Source organism: Bactrocera latifrons, unplaced genomic scaffold (assembly GCF_001853355.1).
Source record: "Bactrocera latifrons isolate USDA-ARS-PBARC rearing strain unplaced genomic scaffold, ASM185335v1 scaffold_50, whole genome shotgun sequence".
Taxonomy (NCBI): Eukaryota; Metazoa; Arthropoda; class Insecta; order Diptera; family Tephritidae; genus Bactrocera; species Bactrocera latifrons.
In genome coordinates this window covers 512,268-527,426 of record NW_017537157.1, presented here as the reverse complement: position 1 = coordinate 527,426, position 15,159 = coordinate 512,268, and the positions used below count along the sequence as shown (strand labels likewise).

Sequence of the window (15,159 nt, the reverse complement as noted above, 5' to 3'; positions counted from 1 at the left end):
TATTTATTTTTTTTGTTTGCACTAGAAATTCTTGCGAAAAACTTACAAAATGTGCTTTCTTAAAAATTATCCGTTCCATATGTTCGTCTTATTATTATTAAAATGTAGTCATTAATTTAAAATTGGGATACTGCTTTGTTATATTTTTAAATATTAAAGGGAGTTTTTGTGGACGCCTAAAAAGAGATTAATTTATCAAGAGTTAGAATGGCTCTGCATTTTGAGCTATGCACAGAAAACGGATTATAAACACAGCTTTAAGCTGTTCAGTGGATTATAACCACACAAAATGGACAAGGGCACATGTTCTAAGTATGAACATAGAGACAATTCTATATACAGTAGCAATAGGACTAGAACGATTTCAAAGGCATTAAATATTCCGATAAATGCAATAACTAAAACAAACAAACATCAAATACTTGTGTGTAATAAATATTTAGACATTTAATCCCACCATCACCAGTATATAAATTAAATGGTTGCTTGCTTACCGACGGTTTCTTCAGTTGTGGTGGTACATAAAGTAGTTGTTGTGGCGTTCAAATGATCTCGCACGGAATCAACCGTTATATCGCCCACGGAACTAGTGATTGTCTCGTTGGCACGATTTGGAGAATTACTGTCCGAGTGCGTATTAACACCATTGGTTAGAGTAATACCTCCCTTCTGCAGATCAATGTCGAGTTCAAGCGGTTTTGTGCGATCTTTCGCTCCCGGATCTTGTGATTTTCTTGCTGAAGTTACACTCGCTACGTCAATGTTTTCTTGGTTCTCTTCATTTATGCTATTCGCGTCGCCAGCTGCAGTTGCGTGCTCATCGGTAACTAACTCTTCGACTTCAATACCGCCTTTTGGGGTAACGGCTTTCGTAGTTGATAGAGATATGCGTTGTAGTTCCGAGGAGGAAAGCATGTATAATGCCTCGCCGCCATTTGTGAAACAAAGCGATGAAATGCCACTATAATTGGAATTATAGATTTAAATATTATGACTAATTAATTGTTAATGTAATTAAACAATACTTACTTAATATCCTCGCGTCTGACAGCCGCAGCATTTAGCTGTCGCTTTAACTCCGGCACAGAAAGTACCATTATATCGCCCATATTCGTTAGACAGAGTAGCGCCATTTCGTGATATAAACGAGCATCGTTGGCACTGCCTCCTGTAGTGTTGGCGCTGGTGTTGGCTAAATCTTGTGTATTCTCTTGTGATCGCGTTGACATTGATTTGGACGGGCTACCACCAACACCTTGTGCCAATAAATCAGCTGGCAAGCGGCAGGAAAATGATGCAAAATGTATACGTCGTACACGTGCACCCTCATTCGCGGTTAGCTTATACTTATTGATTGGTTTCAATTGTGGCAGTGAGAACACTTTAAATTGCTCTTCAGATGCGATTAATAAACGATGTGGTGGTGAAGCGGCACTACTGTTGCTATGCTGATCAACTGGATAGCCATGCTGGTCGAATATGGCAATACCAACGACAGGTGCACGGTGCTTAAGTTGGATTTCTTTCGCCAGTTGCGCTGACACGCGTCGTGGCTGCGTTGCTGCTGTTGTTGCCGCTGCGTTACCGCTAACTGGTGGTATATTGGTGGCAGCAGTTAGAGCAGGTGGCAAATGTAACAGGAAAACTGATACTGTGCTCGAGTTTGTGGCCGACCACAATGTGGGCGAAGTTATATTTACTGTAATAGTTGAAAAGTATTATTATCAAGCTGAACATATGGTTGTTATAATTATTTAATTACCATTAGTTATAAAAGTTTTAGCGAATTGTAAGCATCGAACCATAGAGCCCATGCCATCGTCGGTGGAACGCGCTTCCACTTGTCGTTCAATCGGACGTGCTTCCAACTATATAAAATAAGTTATTAATATATTCTCCTATAAATTTTTTATATAATGAATTATAATATACTTACTGTTGTGGGCACTTGTGATGGATTGTTACGCGTAGAACGGCCCTTACGCAATTTTCGGAAAGATTCACGTAACGACTTTTTAAATGACTTACGTCGGGACAGTTGCTCACCCGCACCTGTTAAATCTAAATATTTAATTGGTTAGGGTGAAAGCTTAATAAATTGAACTTAAGATGTCTTTATACCATTTGGATTGAGAGTGCAACGGTGAAAAACTGGCAGAAAGGTATTATAGTCAAATAAAACTAAACCATGAGCGGTGCCTCCAGCCACTAAACCCCAATTTGCTTCCAGAGCCAAGCAGGTTATACTAGCCGGAGGAAGAACTTGTAACACGCCCGTTATTTGAACACCAGCATCACCAACAGGTTCAGCATCAGGCTCAAGCAGATTCGGTCGTACCGTCAGTTGATCATGTCCCTTCCAGACGAATCCATCACGATCGCTTACCAAATTCATAGAGCTAGCTTTAAGCGTAGCGATTTCAGAATCGCTGTTGTCAAAGTTTGCAATCACGATTTGACCAGCAGTTCCACCAACAATTAAACGCCCAATTTTGGGACACAAAGCTATTTTCTTAACAGCTAAACGGGGATCGTCAGAGTAGGGATCGAAAAGACCAGATTTTCGGAAGGGTGGCTCTGATTCATCCAAAGGTTCCGATGTTTCCGCCGGTATGTCATCCTGATTCTCATGCCTTTAAATAAAATTATTTATTATAAAGCAATGAGTTTAGAAATTAGTAAAAAAAAATTACCCAAACAATGGAGCGGTTTTAAAATTGTAAAGCGGTTTTAGGACAACACCTGTACAATCCCAAAATTTCACAGAACCGTCTTCATGCCCAGTCAATAGTATTTCATATGAACGTGCATCTTCATTGTCCACATCTTCAGGCACATCTTCTTCAAAGATACCGCCATTAATTGGCCATTCTAAGTGGCTGCAACTGGCATCTTGTTCTTCTCCTGCATGCACGATTTTATTGTAGACCTCCTGAGTAACCTGAGATGCCAGGTAATTGCACGTAACAGCGGAAGCGTGGACCGAATGTAAATATGGTGCTTTTAGAACAGGAACTTTACTATCTGTTAAATCATAAGCACAAAACTCTTCCTCTAGCAGTACGACCAGAACTTCGACATTGTCGCTATTATTTTGGAATGTCACAAAAAAATCTATAACTTTTGATGTGAAGTCCAAGCACACTTTATTGCCGTCAGTTGCATGTACCGACACACAGTTATGATCTCCATATGCTGAACGAGGCATGCCACCAGAGAATATAACAACTTCAGCCGAACTGGGTAAATAAAAAGTAATATAATATAATCATATACATATATTGTTCAGGATATACGTTAGAATAAGCTTACCCACGCTTGCCCTTATACAAACGATTTATGCTTTTACATGGATCAGGTCCATAGGGAACATAATTGACGTTCTTCGGTGCTTCGGCGTTAGTCAAGCTCCAAGATGCGTATGAACCATCAGCGTGGTACCAAGTAAACTGCGTACCAGTTGCATTCACAAACAGACCCACACTCTGTCCATGGCCTGGTGCAATGTATGCCCGCACCACAGCGGAAGTTTCCAGATCCCATAATACACAAAGTCCACGATTATACGCAATAAGCAATTTGTTATGCGCATTTGGCAGTTGACGTATAGATTCAATAGCACCAGGATTTAACTTGTATGTTGGAGGCACTTGCTCCAGCACAATATCGTGATAGATAACTGGTTCACGTATTGAGAACGAATTTAGATCGAATTGATAGATATTGCCACCTTCGGTACCAATCCAAACAATGTCTTTGTTCAACGAACAGCAAAGCGATGAGACTTTCTTCAATTTACCGTCAAAAGGCAATGTCTTGATGGCAACTAATGTGGCACCGACCGGTTCCCACAAAATCAAATGGTTTGAAGCTGTCAATGACAACACACGCCCTGTGCCGTATACCCATTCCAAAAGCTGTACATTGAGTTCTGCGGCTGAGTTGCTAATAAGCGTATGTTGTCCATAAAATTCTACACCGGGTTGGCCAAATACTTTGAGAGCACCCGTTTGGGTTCCAATGGCCATTAGTTTAGATATCGGGTCATAGGCTACCGCGGATGGTTTATGCGGAAATCCATGTTGTGCAGTCTAGAGAAGTATTTAGAATAATTTGTTAATATTTTTTTAATCAAAATTATATAGAAAACAATTCATTTGTGTGTTTTGCAGTAGAGAAATCGGTACTATAATTTTTTTGTTGTACCTTTGTGCATTAGCAATAAACATACATTTTTTGTTTTAATTTAATCCGGATCACTACAGCTGTATGTATTAATTTATTAAATCCGTTTTGATAAGTTTTTGGTTCAAATCGCTTTGAAAAATACAAAATTAAAGCAAAATTTAATTTCCAGTACCCAACTTCAGTTCTCGTAACAATTCATTATAAAAACTAGAAAATCTAAGCAGGTTACGTAGCAGTTAGTTGTTATATGAGTAACTTTTTAAAGTGAAATTCAGAATTCGCTCGTACTTCCACTTTTCTCCACAATATACATATATTATACATTCAACTGTAGCTTTAATTGTTTGAAATTTTTTCTGTGCACCTCAGCGTTTCAACTGCTCTGCTTCGCAACGATGTCGAAATATTAGTTTAATTGGTTATTATTTTTTTATTTGCCTTACGGCGAAGCCGCTATGGCAAAACTGTACACATGCAAAATGACACTTGATAACGAGGTGTACGGGAAACTTGGAGCAACTTAAAAGCACAAGAACTAAAATTATTAGCATTGGTTTAAGTGAGCAGTAATTATGAACAACGGATGTTCTTTATTTTAGTATTTTGCACATATACACATTAGATATACAAGAACTTAACTTTCTTTGACATACAAAATATAGATTTCATTAATTTGGCTAGGCATGCGGGAATATACTATATGAATATACATATTCAATGTTAGCTTGTACATAAAAAGTATTTGGTTGCAATAAAAATTTTATTTTTAAACAGTATATTGCAATTTTTCCGGGGCGCCGATTTTTTGATAATTTTTTCTCCAACAATTCACTGCAATTATCTCCGGTGCCTGGGTTTCTCCCTCCGGTCCTGTAGATATCTATACGCTACGCTACGAATATGTAAATGTACTTCTGTATTGGAAAATCGGTATCACTTTATTAAGTTAAAATATTCCCGTATTTAAATTTGTTTATAATAATCCGAAACGTAGAAAAACAGTACCTGTGGAGCTTTGCAGCCGCTTTTATGTGTGTCTTGCTTTTTGAAACCGTCTGTATAGAATAACATCACGAAACTGAGAGATTCGAATTACAAACTACTCTTCTAAGCCCAAAAGAGATACCATTTGTTTTTCTTGCTTCTTTATAGCATTATTTTCTTAATTATCTTTTGGCTTTTACTGGTTTTGGCCAAAGCTTAAGAGATTGGTGAAAATGGTATGCAATGCTTAGAAGTTTAGCTTTCGTCACACTTTCCCCCCACCCCAGGCAGGTTTGGGTTTAACGAAAGAAGGAGTAGATTAAAAGAAAACAGATAGGTGTTGTTGCAGCAAGCACTTCAATATTTTAATGTTATATTTACAAAAACAAAATTAGAGATATTTTTGAACATTTCATTTTCTGAATTCAATAGTGTATATTTCGCTTTAGCAAAAGAAGTAATGTAAACAACGAGATTAAAGAAAAGTAACGAATGCTTTCTAATTTTTTTAAATTAAAAATAATTAACAATTTGTCATGCAAAAAATAATATCGTTGCAACGCTCTACAATTTTTATTTAAATACTGCTTATCTCATTTATGATTCTACAGTCATGGATAGAGAATTAGCACACTTTGAGCAAGAGTGAAACGGCGTTTATTTTTGAAATAAAATCTGCATCTTAGCATTGCTCCATAAATTTTCAAAGAGATTTGCATCTCAAATTTGCTGATCCAATTCTTCACATTTTTAGCTGCATGCTTACATATATGCCTAACACATGGGGCGATGGACCAAAGGTTTGCCATCGAAACCAATACTATTCATCTTTGCTTCATCTCTCCATTTTTCAAAATTAGATGTGTTTTCTAAATGTTCGTTATCAAAGTTCAATTGTGCTTTTATGTTTCCTTTCGACAGCATAGTTTTTTCCACTCATTCGGTGGAACAACTGAGCACTACTGGATATGTTAAAACCATGGTTCTTCATTTCATCAGTTAAAACGATCAGCCTTGCTTTTTCTGATGATTATTGTATCAGTATTTTCCATTGTTTTATGTACAGGAGCTTTGCGAAATTTTCACAAATTAAGACCACTTTTAACAATATTATAGGCGTAATACTATATACTATTATGCTCGAAAATTGGATTTTAGCCCTTTTTGTGTAGATCAAAAAAATGTCTGCTTATTATTGGAATGCACTTCTTTGATACTTAAATCTAAAAACTGATTTGAACAATTTATTTAAAGATGTGATATTTTTTTGTCCATGACTGTATGCACATATTGTAAATACAATGAATAAGATCGGCACTGAAACCTTTGATAGATGGATAGATTCTGAGGGCTAAGCTCTTGAATTTGTGGTGTGCTTATTGATTGATCATAAGACAGCTGGAGATTAATAAAGATGTTAAGCTCCCTCCGAATTGATGAAGAATATTAAGAGAATATTTTAATGAAAAAAAAAAATTCTGCTTCAGATTTTTCAGAATATTCTGTATTGGTATATTGGTGATCTTATTCTTTCAGAACAAATGTGAATATTTCATAATTAGTCAAGTGTGACTTACAATTAAACTGTTGAAGATTATTGAAAATCACTGTTATTATTATCTATAACAAACTTTAAAATACTTACAAAATCTTTAAAATCAAATACCTTTAATAATAACTTTTTGAAATAATTCATAGATTTTCCATCTTTTCAGCTATCACATAAAATATCATTATTATTGTACTAGAATAAAACAATTTTCAAATATACCGCTGGCTGGTGATAGTTGTTGTACGATATAATTGCTATTACGTCATCGTTGCGTAGAAATGGATCACATAACGGAAACGCCACGCCAGACTGAGATATTTTAATTAACCTTAGCGGTTTGGTGTTGAATATGATCAAATTGGAACATAATTGAATATAAAAAACAGCATTACGCCATAGCAAACACTTAGGGTAATATGCATGGAGGGATATGCTGAAATATTTATATTAACATTGCAGTAGCTTTTGAACCGAAATTTAGCCAGGAATTTTAGTTTGTTATTATAAATAACTTGGTTAATGAAAAAAAAAACTAAAATTAATGAATGTATGTACATATGTATATGCAAATTTGTTTTTATTGTCACTTTGGAGGAAGAATTTCAGTTAAATGTCTCGAATTCTTTACATGATTGCTCATTACACATGCCAATAATTACAGAAGGTGCAGTTTTAAGTGTTTTGGTCTTTGTCTTTTCTTGTTTTCATGTATATTAGATTTTACGTATAAACGATGGCTAATAATCAGTTTGTGAAGTTCATGAATAAACATTTATAATGGAAAATTAATTTTTTTTTATCAATTTACATATATTTAACTTTTTAAGACAACTGGAATAAGGCATGTAACGCACGAGTTTAAAAATAAAATTAGATTGTCTGCACGCAAATTAAAACTTACATTTCAATGAAAATAAATGAAATCATATGGTATAATTTTTATTATTCAATTTCTCTTCTTCTTTATTGCCATCAATTAGTAATACCAATGAAGTTTTAAAATTATTATGAGGAAAAATAGTTACATATAATAGGTTTTTTTACCCTTAGAGTGTACGGGTTTCTTTCTAACGGATCTTTATAATATTTTGTAATTCTTTAAATTACTCCAGAATTACTAATAACTCCCTTAATATTTATAAGCTTATATGAATGATACATACATATATATATATATATATATATATATATACAGTGAAAGCTCAATTAAACGGACATCTCTATTAACCATATATGTACATTGGTCGGTCCGAACTTATTAAAGGACAATCTATTAAGCGGACAACTCTATTAACCGGGTCCCGTCAGTGTCCGCTTATGGGAGATTTCACTGTATTTTATCAGACATAAAGTGTAAACAATGCCAGCACTGTTGTGTTGAAATGTTTGTTTGCGCCAAGAAGTTACAACAGGTGCATATCAATTTTTAAATTGCTTTAGTTTGAACTTCATATCTTATCTTTTAGTAGAACGCTTATCAGGCGGTGTGCTGCTTACTCACCGATGGTCGTTTATAAAAACGAACATTTACCTACATTTTTATAAAGAGTCGTAATCAGGGCCGCACGTAATCGAAAATGGTTACATGTGTACATGAACGTATGAAAGAATGCAGATATTATATAGTGTTTTTGAAGTAACCCAAATGGAATTGCAGAACATATAAACATATATTTAATTTAATTTATAACATATTTAGGGTATTATCCTTTATATGTATATGCAGCTAGTCCCTCAGTTTTTGAAATATCGATCTTGAATTTTGAAAACGTTTTTTCTGCCCCAGATACTGCTCATTTGTAGGAACCGCCGATATCAGAATAATATAGGATATAGCTGTCATACAAACTAATCGATTAAGCTCTAGTGCATGTCTGAAAGACTCTTTTATTTTCAAAGTACCTTCACAAAATTTGGCAAAGACTATAATAATTATAATTCAAGGCAGCGTGGTAACGAACAAATTGTTCAGATCGGACTATAACATATAGCTTACAAATGAGACGTTGCCAAAAAAATCAAAAAAGATTATCTTGTAATTGTACTAAAATCGCTGATAATATACTGAAATATTAAACGATGCAATGTTGCAATTTTTTCTTGAATCTATTTTATTTGCGAAATTATCAAGAAGTGTGGGCGGTAAAAAAGAGTTGGCCACTTCAGGACAACTGCGTTGAAAAAATTACTATTTCTCTTTACTGAGAAATATGTATGTAAAAAGCAGAAAATCATTCAGCACAAACTATTTAGTTTTATTTATTATGGAAGGTTGCATATGCGTATATGCACTGTTAGTTCGAATTTTTCGATAGAATAAAGGTGTGCCATCGTTTAATTTTATAATGCAAACAATAATAAAAGGGAAATGGAGCATTCGCACGCAAAAGGTGTAAAAGTTTATATAATATATGGCAATATTTTAATACGACGATATTAATAGAAACCCTTGCAACAATCCAATTTACAGCAGCGAGGTTAGAAGTATATCAGATTTAAATAAATATAACGGTATTTTTCAATCAGTTTGAAATAACTTTGCGAAAATGTCAAGGCAGCCGGTATTTATGCACAAGTAAGTTGCTTGAAATTACAGCAACACCCACATTGTGCCCATGCAAAATCATGACGTGGATTAAGAAACATGCTTTATACAAACGAAGACTATATTCCAAAACAAGGAAATGGCTGTAAGCTAGCAAAGAAGTGGCTAAACGGGTTATGTTGGGTGATGACGACTACGCGCTTTGCGTATCTATTACAAACACCAACCATCTATCAAACTATCTAAAAAGCCAATACATGTATAAGCATGTATTTACATATATTTATACATTTATAAATGCCTAAGCAATGTAGGTATAGCAACCACAGTCGTACTGATTGCATACACTGTAAAAAGTTATTGATATTAACAATGTGAAATTGATATAAATTATGTTATGCAATGTTTATTCTGAAGCAATGATAAAACAAAAACAAAACGCGTGAAAATATCCAAGGTATACATATCTGCGTATAAATTTGAAGGTTTTCAAATTGATAAGGGTCTTACGACTGATATTATATACATATACTTTTTAATAAAACCCCAAATTTCTAATATAGCCTCAGCGAACCATTAATTATTGCTTACGAACTTAGTCATAATTTGAAATGTATATTTACTGTAAACTCTCTTATCTTGCCAAGTGTCGCATTCTAAAGAATTTAGATAAATATTAGCCTTGTTTACCTATACATAGCAGTTACGCTTGTCATAAAAAATGTTCGATAGCATAATTTATAAACAGACATACATATTTATGTAAAGATACTTCCAAGCTTTCTTCTAGCCATCCGTAAAAAATATATGAACTTTTAAATACAATTTTAGGATTTTTTCGCTATAGCCGAAATATAAATACGTTTTAAATTTAATTCATTAAAGGAATATTTATTAGCAGTTGTTGTCTTTAAAATTGTGTTATAAGAAATGCATAACACATTGTAATAATGTGATATTGCTATTAAAAATATTTCTAAAATTTTATTTTTAGTTACGTTTTTTTACTGACATTTACATTATCTTGTTTTAGTTTCTGGTTGTTTAAATGTTATTAAATTTACGGTGTATATTCTGGGACTCACCTTTCTGTAGGAGAAAAGTTCTTTCTGCAATCGTTGTCTTTCTGCTGTTGGCTGCTGGCCTTTTCCACGAATAAATTTTAACATCTTGTATCTAATAGAATGATGATATGTATGATGTTATGACTTTGAAATGATTGTCTTTAAAGAACGGAATCTGAAAAAAAATAACTTCTATAATATAAAATGAATCAATATAAACATATTCATCTCAAAACACTAGCTATGCGAGTTGGGTTTATATACACACTTTTGCTTAGAAACATTTGTGTTAATTCTGTCAGTGTGCGTTATTTGCAGTATATACATATATTGAGGGCTCAACAAGTGGAAATTTGCATTTTCATAGCACGTTAAATATACTATGGTAAATTTTTGCACGTTTGTAGTCCATTGGCCCCAATTAGTTAACTTTATGGATGTGCAAATATTACAAACATTCTTATTGTATGCGTTAATCCATAATAACAGAAATCGGAAGGTACGTCAAACCAAAACATATAGAGCAAACAAGCCAACAATGCGTAACGCCATGAAATATAACAAATAGCATAAATATCGTGGATAAATATTTCCAACCAAGCGTTAGAATGCCAACGAAGCGCTGAATGAGTAAATGCCTAAAATGCAAGAGCAACGAAGCCATTCTTGGACGAAAGGGAAATAGAAGCGTAGCTTTATGTATTTATATACATATGTGTGTATGTGCATGATATTATGCGTTTCTATGCGGCTTTATGAGTCAACAGGAAGGGCACAAACATTTACTGTATATTCTCGTACATGAATAATTTAATATTTCATTCAAAACACGCCCGAATTATAAATATGCCTCCGATCATTCACAGGTGTTATAATCTCTGGTTTATTTGAATTAAACCTGGATTATGTACTTATCCAATCCAATTTTGGAGTTTATTTTCACACTGTAGTTTATAAAGTGACGTAAAATATCATTAATGATCTTCTTATGTACCAATTTTAAAAGTTGCAAAATTATTCTCCAATTAAACAATATTCATTTGCAATGTTATTTGTATTTATTTACGAAGAGCGACACTACTACACCACGTACAACACCCAACGCATTCGGCATTTTTTTCTCAACTGAAAGGAAAAACAAGTTCGTGCGCACTCGCAAAATGGCCGTTGCGCCAGAGTTGCCTGTGCCTCCAATTGGGTTTAAAATAAAACTTTTCAAAACTTTTTTTTTTTTGAAAACCCAATTTCTTAAAATTTTAATTTTCTATTCAATTCAGTTATTTTATACTGTTCTATCGAAATAACAGTATTTCCAAAAGTGCATTTCAAAAATTGAGATAATTCTTAGAAACAGTTTTTTGCCCTCTAAGGAGCAGATATGAAAACACATATTTGGACCGATATTTTTAAAATCTGAAAACACGTAACATTATTGTAAATTTGTTTTTTAAGGGTGCCACAGATAATAATCTGTATATAAAGTGTAAATCTATTGTTTGCGCTAATTACTGAATTGCTTGAACTTGAATGTGAATGGCCCTTTAGTGTTTTGCTTTTTCATTTTGGCGAATACATCTCTGAAACGTGAATCAGCTGACAGTTGTCTCTTTGTTAGGTGTCCATGCTAACGCCTGCACAAGCAATAAATATTGTTTTCATATAATATTAAGAATTTTGTAAAAATATTAAGCAATGAAAGCGGTTTTAATAAGTACACGATATATATTTTTTAGGTTAATAATTGATATATTAGGGTTATAAATGTAGTATCGTTACTTTCCAAAATAATAGAAACAAAAAAGAGTTTAGAATCAAATATGGTTTTTTTTTTAATAATTTGATAATATTTTATAATATTCTAATGTATATATTTTTAACATTTAGCGAATATTCATCATATCATTTATTATTAAAATCTATTCATAGAAGATATATTCATTACCGCATACAGGGTTTTCTAACAGAAAGTTATACTTAATATGAGGGGCCATCCGAACTTATACAAAAAAATTTTTTTTTTAAATTTCGTAAAAACAATTAATAAATATAAAATATATTAATAAATATAAAAAGTCCGTATAATGTTAAGATAAGATAAATAGATGAGAAGGTGTATTGTGCCTCTCCTAAGTCACAACGACCCACTTAGCTCCAGCATATTTACAATATACTGCTAGGTGGTAATGAGGCGTTGGGATTCCTATTTGGAAACATGGATCCAAAGACCTTATGTAGGCTACTATGCAGTCAATTAATAGGTGTCTCAGGCTCACTGTCGCAGAATCGGCAATTCGCCCAAGAAGCTAGGCTCATGTTATACAAGTGCTTCTAGAGCTTACAGTGGCCCGTATAGAATGCGACAAGTAGACTGAGCTTGTCTCTTGGGAGGTTGATTACATATTTAAACCTGCTGAGGTTGTAACCACCTATTAGCCTGGTATGGGAGATGCCTTGCCAATAGCTCTCCCTGCTTTCTCCTTCTTTCGTGCGGAGTATCTCCTTTATGGTATGAGGACCCACCGCCATCAAGGGTTAAGGTATTACCCAGTTAAGGGATGCGGCGTATAATGTTAGAGAATACAATAAAATATTTCGAGATTGAAATTTAAGAAATAAGATATTCATATATACAGTGAAATTCTTAAATGAGGACTGTCCTTATAGCCGGACAGCTCCCAAAACCGGACAAATTTCATGAACATAGTGTTTTAATTAATATTTTCATGCAAAATTAGTTACTATAACTGGACATGAGTACGTTCCAATGATCAGAACCGGACACTATTTTGGTATTATTTCGTTTAAATTATCTCTGATAAACGGACAAGATTTCAGCTTAGCGACCCAGAAACTTCGACAGTGGACTAGGCAGGGATAAAGTATACATATATTTTTCACTACTCTTACAAAGGAATAATGTTTTTGTGACATTAAAGTGTCATTTACATTGACCTAACCCTACCACTTTGTATAAATTTCTACCACTAGATTTTCTCCGACGTTCATACATACATACATATGTATACTGGCTCTCTTTACTTATCAATACACATATCGGCCAATAAAAATATACATACATATGTACTTATGTATATATATATATATGTATTATATGTATTTAATGCCACAATTCGCAGCTTTGCTAGAGGGACTAATTTTGAGCGCCAGGTGTCTATTACTCTGTAGAAGAGCCATATTTTTCCTCCGTCACTATCAGTATTTATTTAATATTTACGTTGTGTTTATGATAGATGCTTCCATTGGTTATACAAAAAGCTTACAAAATCAAATAGAAACTGCTTGATAATTAGTATATAAAAAATTCAACTACATCACTGCAAACAATTTAATTAGTGACTCAAATTTCTCATACGATGATTAACTCTATTCCTGCCAACATTTGCAGCCACCGCATCGGGCAAGTGTTAGCCGATACACTTAGTTACATACACACTTGCCTACATACATACATATATAATATATTAGTAACTAGTGGCTTATGGTTAATTACCATTCAACAAAAATGTTCAATTTAAAATAATAAATTTATGAATAATAATATTCTTATAATCACTTGTCATTTGACAAAATTTGTGTTCCGTTACTTCAAGTTGTGCATTACTAATTATGTATGTACATATCATTGATGTCATAAACCTAAAAGTAAATTTTTACGTATGTAGCCAGATTCATTTTCTATTAGTTATGGTAAATACAAGTTTAACCAAATACGGCTGAACTTTTTCCACTGCAATAAAACAGCGGTCTGTGTTTAATCACTTACTCTTTAGACTAATGAGAGACCGCAACGATACAAATTAATATCGAATTTAACCAAATAATTAACATTTCTCCGAAAAAGAATAATAAGAAAGCATTTTGTACACAAAAATAGAAAACATTACAATAAATAGGCGCCGAGTAGCAAACCGTACAAAATTAAATATTTTCAAATAAAGCTAAAAAACAACAATGACGAATGTTTAAATCGAAGAAAACGAAAACACACTCATTTGAATTTCCACGAATAATGACTCTATAGAAAACAATCTATGAATGAATGAACGAGATTTTTTTCTCAATTTAATACGCAAGCAATTGTTGGGGAATCTCCAATAACCAAAAGTATACTCTCCTGGAATGTTATTGTTGTTATTAACATATTAACATACATGTGCACAAAATCGCAAACGTTTCGGTTTTACGCATGACTCATGCATTCACGTTTTCTCACAATCACGCTCACAATCGACATTCAGAGCTTTACATTGTCTGATCTCTATTAAAACCATTGCAGAAAACAATTCTCAGAGACTCTCACATTATACAGTAATTTTTAAACTGCATACTGAGTGTATGTGTGTGTGTATATTACCCGTATATGACGTAGCTCGTGTAGTAAACCAGCGAAAATTTTCATTCATAAAAATTCCATGTGATTTTACAGTGATCACGTAAGATACATATATGAAGGCTGGTGTTCTAATCAGGTAATGACGTAGTCGAGTCAGTGTGAATATAGCATACCCAGCAAGAAAATATAATTTCATAAGAAGTTACTTTAATTTTATTTATAAATTTATATATGTACATATGTACACTTGTGCTCACATAATTAAGCCACTGCATAGCAAAACTACGTTTCTGAAAATAAATTCACCGAATTAGCTTTTCATTTGTATAACGGTATGCAAAAAAGTTCCGTTATATGTTAGGAAGATGCTAAGATCATATTCAGAGAAATAAGTATCGTGGTTGGCGAAAAAATGAAAATAAACTCGCAGTTGATCTAGTCGCATGTGCTCATATAATTAAGCCAGTGTTAC

The 15,159-nt window shown here is 33.5% G+C and overlaps 1 protein-coding gene across 4 annotated transcripts in view; it reads right to left on the bottom strand.

Annotated features, from left to right (window-relative positions):
- LOC108973815 (protein lethal(2) giant larvae) overlaps nt 1–11,446 on the bottom strand; it is a 12,712-nt gene extending 1,266 nt beyond the window's left edge. The window contains exons 1-10 of one of the 4 annotated variants that reach the window (XM_018941306.1): nt 11,328–11,446; nt 10,355–10,508; nt 3,313–4,091; nt 2,694–3,239; nt 2,122–2,633; nt 1,937–2,061; nt 1,763–1,868; nt 1,030–1,699; nt 495–961; nt 84–176 (exon numbers count right to left, since the gene is read on the bottom strand). In XM_018941306.1, coding sequence (XP_018796851.1) covers nt 154–176; nt 495–961; nt 1,030–1,699; nt 1,763–1,868; nt 1,937–2,061; nt 2,122–2,633; nt 2,694–3,239; nt 3,313–4,091; nt 10,355–10,438 — 3,312 coding nt within the window. In that variant the 5' untranslated portion in view covers nt 10,439–10,508; nt 11,328–11,446 and the 3' untranslated portion in view covers nt 84–153. Of the gene's footprint in view, nt 1–83; nt 177–494; nt 962–1,029; nt 1,700–1,762; nt 1,869–1,936; nt 2,062–2,121; nt 2,634–2,693; nt 3,240–3,312; nt 4,092–5,193; nt 5,262–10,354; nt 10,509–10,601; nt 10,621–11,327 lie in introns of those variants that run through there. The other 3 variants (XM_018941303.1, XM_018941304.1, XM_018941305.1) reach the window with 3 other exon arrangements.
- Between the last annotated feature and the right edge of the window lie 3,713 nt (nt 11,447–15,159).